Source organism: Arachis ipaensis, chromosome B04, assembly GCF_000816755.2.
Source record: "Arachis ipaensis cultivar K30076 chromosome B04, Araip1.1, whole genome shotgun sequence".
Lineage (NCBI taxonomy): Eukaryota > Viridiplantae > Streptophyta > Magnoliopsida > Fabales > Fabaceae > Arachis > Arachis ipaensis.
The window spans coordinates 109,899,219-109,904,076 of NC_029788.2; the positions used below are offsets into that span (position 1 = coordinate 109,899,219).

General features: G+C 30.0%; 1 protein-coding gene across 3 annotated transcripts; it reads left to right on the plus strand.

Moving 5' to 3' along the window:
* On the plus strand, positions 1,393-4,038 carry LOC107639615 (G-type lectin S-receptor-like serine/threonine-protein kinase SD2-5). 3 transcript variants are annotated; one of them, XM_021121553.1, is made up of 3 exons: positions 1,393-2,250; positions 2,752-2,962; positions 3,041-4,038. In XM_021121553.1, the coding sequence occupies exons 1-3, from the start codon at positions 1,729-1,731 to the stop codon at positions 3,763-3,765; spliced, it is 1,458 nt and encodes a 485-aa protein (XP_020977212.1). In that variant the 5' UTR covers positions 1,393-1,728; the 3' UTR covers positions 3,766-4,038. The 3 variants fall into 3 exon arrangements, with proteins under 3 accessions (XP_020977212.1, XP_020977211.1, XP_016198648.1); XM_021121552.1 differs by having other exon boundaries at positions 1,394-2,250; positions 2,752-4,038; XM_016343162.2 differs by having other exon boundaries at positions 1,395-2,250; positions 2,755-4,038.

A 4,858-nucleotide genomic window follows, 5' to 3' on the forward strand; every position in this document is an offset into this window, starting at 1 on the left:
GTATTCGAGATGTGGCCAATTATATATTTATGTATATGTATTTTCGTAAATTTTATATTTATTTAATTAAAATAAAAAAATCCAGATTTAAGAGTATCTCTAATGCTTAATTTTAATTCAATTTATTTTAGATATCACAAAATATTACATAATTATCTAAATATTTGTGACATCATATATCATAAAAATTAATTTGAGACTTAATGTAAAATTTATTACTCTAGTGCTTCATCTCAACTTAATTTAAATTTTATATCACTTTTAATCATTTTATTTAATGGGTTATTCAATTAACAACATTTAATTAGTTTTTTTTTTTAAATGACATGGTCTCTTTTTTATTTGATATTGATGCCATTTTAGATATTATATTCCATTAAATTTTAATTTTAAATCAATTTAGTTACTATAATTATAACCCAAAACGTATTCTATTAAAGTTGTTTTAAATGAGATATGAGACATGTTAAATATGATCTTAAATGAAATTTATTTCAGAAAAAATTAAATATTTGGAGTTTTAATGTATTTATTATATATTTAATGAAAAATTAAACATTTTCAACTAAAATATATTGTTGAGTTTAAATAATTATAAATTGTATATTAAAAAAAAAATCTTACATCTATATTAAAGTTGATTTTCAAATATGTGAATCAAATTAAAGTTGATTTAAAAGATGGAAGTTTATTTTCAAATTATTAGTTTCACATATTTCGAAACTTCCATCTTTTACTCTTTTTTTAAACTAATATAGTATCAAATATGCATTCACATATTTGATATTTCCGAATTCCGAGTCTTAATATTTTATTATCATTATGTTGTAAGTTTGCTAAGTACGAGGTTTTCAAATTATACATGTGCAAGAAGACAGGTAACTTTCATGTAAGAATCTGAAATTTTTTTAAAATGGGAAAACAAAAGTATTCCTAATAATTTATTTCTTTTTTCAAAAATAAACTTTAAATATTAAATAAAAAAATACTAATTTTTTTTAAGATTCTAAAACGTTACAAATATTGAAATATATATCTATATTTCACTTTGTAATATTTTGTTAATTATTTTCAGTCAAATAATAAAAGCCAATAAAAACTAAATATCCCAGATTCCAATTAAAAAAGATATCGAATTGTATGTTAAGATATCAAAAGAATTAGTTCCATAACTGCCAAATATTTTAAAAAGATATAAGTAATTTAGATTGGTTAAGTGATTAGTGTATATTTAATCAAATCAGCAATAAATATTATTATTTTATCGGTAATAATTTATATTTATATTTATCAGAGTTTACATACATTAATTAATATCATTTACATATATATTTATCAAAATTTAATATCATTCATTCATTACTGGTACTCACACCTTAATACACTTTAAAAACTCTCACATGGGGCAACTAAGTTCCAGCCCCCCTCTCTCTCTCAGTGTGCTGTTTCTTTATTAATTCTCTCCACAAAGCTGGAGAAACACTTTATCCAAGGAGAAAAAAAATAAGAAGCAGCAATTTCTTGTGCATGCAGAATATTTTTTATTAAAAACAAAATTAATTTTTTTTATTTTTAATTTTTGAATTTTTGTAATGAGCATGAACGAACCCCACCACTTGCTGTATTGATTGGCAATTGTTTAAGGCAAATGGAAAAACAAACAAACAATGAAAGCCATAATTTCTTTTTGGGAGTGGGAGGGTGTGTGAGGCAGAGTTTTGAGTAATCATGCCTAACTTTTCCTTCTTCACTAGTTGTAATCAATTCTGGCCTAAACCAAACCAAACCCACCTTCCAAATCATCCAATAAACATTCCCAAAACATCAAAATCCAATCTTGAAAGGCTCCTCCTCCTACTCATGAATCTTCTCTTCTTTGTTGTTTTCCTCTTCTTCACTTATGGATTTTCTTCTGAGCCTGGGGTTGGTATTGGCTACCAACTAATGGTAGCAGTTCCTGTGATTTATGACAGTGATTTCAAAGGGAGAGGTTTTCTTGTGGAGACTAATCACACAACAACAAAACCAAACTTCAGAGTTGCATTGAGCATTGATCCATTTAATGGTAGATACACATGCTCATTGCAGGTTTTCCTTGGTGATGTTAAGGTTTGGGATTCCGGACACTACTCAAGGTTCTTTACCACTGAGAAATGCTTGCTGGACATAACTATGGATGGTGATTTGATGCTCAAAGGTCCAAAAGAACATGTTGGGTGGAAAACTGGTACTTCTGGACAAGGTGTGAAGGTAATCTCTATCATCATAGTACAACACCAATCAATTCTGTTATTCTTATTCATGGTTTTAGATTGTGGTCGCAGCTACAATCATCAGCATTGCAGCTGTTTCAATAAGTTTTCCTACAATTTAGAAAACTGCGACCGCGATTTAAAACCATGATTATTATCAATGTATTACATAGAATCTAGAATTCTTGCTTTGATTCACTTTGAAAGTGTAGTTATGAAAGTGGAACTATATCACAAATTTGAACATAAACCATTGATGTTACATTTACTATGTTACATTTGTCAATTTTACTATGCAGAGATAAAATATGATCAATTAAGCTGCAATGCATAGAGCCTAATGCTTGAACTGCTCCTTTGCTTCAATTTGAAAGAGTATGTGTGGAAGTAATACTATATCACAAATTCAGAACACAAACATGACGTTGTAACTTCACTATGTGCTTAACTATGGCTATATTTCATGATTCTAATGCATGATTTTAACTCAATTTTGAAGCAGAGGTTGGAGATACAGAAAACAGGTAATCTAGTGCTTGTGGATGCAATGAACAATATCAAATGGCAGAGTTTCAATTTTCCTACTGATGTTATGCTTGAAGGCCAGGTACTTGATGTCGCGACTCGCTTGACATCTTTCCAAAGCAACTCAAGCCTGTTCTACTCTTTCGAAATTGAGGAAAACAGGGTTGCCCTGTACTTAAATTCCGGTAATTTGAGGTATTCTTATTGGCATTTTCAGCCTTCCATGAACAGAAGTATTTCATATGTTAAGCTGATCTCAACAGGGTTGGCATTGTTCAATGTCAAATACAAGAAAATTGCAGAAATCCAATCGAATCGTATTCATCCGTTAAGTTTCTTAGCACTCAAGAATGATACAGGAAACTTCGGCCTATATTACTATTCGCCGGAGAAAGCAAATTTTCAGGCCTCTTTTCAAGCACTCAACAGCACATGTGATCTTCCTATAGCTTGCAGGCCTTATGGAATTTGCACATTCTCCAATTCCTGCTCATGTATTCAGATTCTCTCGAAGGACGACAGCGAAATCAGTTCGGACTGCAGCAGTGCTGTTTCCGGCAGTTTTTGTGACGGAAAACAAGCCGAAATCATAGAGCTAGACAATGTGAGTAGTGTGCTAAAGGGTGTTCCTAAAATGGTCAAAATAAGCAAAGAAGAATGTGGAAATTTGTGCTTAGAGGATTGTAAATGTGCTTCAGCCTTGTATTTTAGGAATGCAAGCACAAATGTGGAAGAATGCTATATTTACAGATTAGTCCTTGGACTTAAACAGGTAGATAAAGGCACAGGGTTTAGTTATATGGTTAAGGTTCCAAAGGGAAGTGGTAGAAATCATGAGAAGCATAATAATAATAATGTGAAAAGATGGGTTTTGATTTTGGTAGGAGTGGTTGATGGAGTTATTATTTTGGTTATTGTTGGAGGGTTTGGATACTGGTTGGTCAAAAGGAGAACTCATACCATTCATTCTCAGGCCACTGCTTCATGAATATGAGCTGTTCATCAAAGCCACAGGTTCAATTTATGGTTTTCCATTTGGTTTTGGTTTTGGTCCTTGCTGTGTCAGTTTGTACGACGTTTCACAAGGATCAAAACCAAAATCACGAATTTTTCGGGATTAAAAGTTTGTTCAACAAAGAAGATAGATAAATAATTTATTTAAACATGTAAAGAATTTTGGTTGATTTTGGATAGAATGACATTCATAGATCACCCCATGTAATTGAAAATTTTTGGTGAAGTCTGAACACAAGTTGCTGGATATCACCAACTAGCACATAGTTTTTTTTTAATAAAAAAAGAAATGCTAACCTTTTTCTTTTCAATTTCTTCAAAGTAAACCTGTTTGAGCACTTCTTGTTAGGTATGTGATTAATAAACCTGATAGTTGTAATTTTATTATTAATATGAATGGCATAATTTTGTTAGGTATGGACATGCCAAAAATTGGTAGTTGAACACTAAACTTAAGTCTTATACAAATGAACTAAGTTGGGTTGGTTTAGTAATTAATTCACTAGTCTGTTTAAAGAAGTGTCTGAAATTTGAATTCTGCCTTGTGCATGTAGTAACCCATTGCCTAACAGCAAATTCTTAAATTGAGCTCCGATCCGCGATCGATTAATCCTTAGTCTACCAGACTGAAGGATATTGTGGGAAAAAAATCTTATGCAAATGTAAGCAAAACATGCTAATTTAGTCAGTAACCACTAAAATGGGAATCCATACTGCATTTTGCTGCCAATTTATGTCTATCATTAATATGGTATCTGAAAACGGTAAAAGCTTGGTGATTTGGATAGAGGAATTTTATGTATTTTGAATTTAGTAAAGACAGCAAATGTCTTTACTCTTTAGTTCTAGTTTCAAAGAAATCATTTTATTTGTTTATTAATATACATAATAAAGGATTTTAGGAACACAAATTTCAAATATTGCTGCATGTAGTTTTTTTATATTTGACACCATTTTAATACTAGTATTTAATTTTTTTTAATAACCAATATATATTCTCTTTATTTTATTAATTAAAAAATAATTTAAATATATAATTAATAATAATTATATTTTTATGGTAATAT

Excerpts from the sequence above, each read along its gene's own strand:
- LOC107639615 (XM_021121552.1), top strand. The coding sequence starts at position 1,729 with ATGCCTAACTTTTCCTTCTTCACTAGTTGTAATCAATTCTGGCCTAAA. Across the intron at positions 2,251-2,751 it reads CTTCTGGACAAGGTGTGAAG|CAGAGGTTGGAGATACAGAA; the intron begins GTAATCTCTATC and ends TCAATTTTGAAG.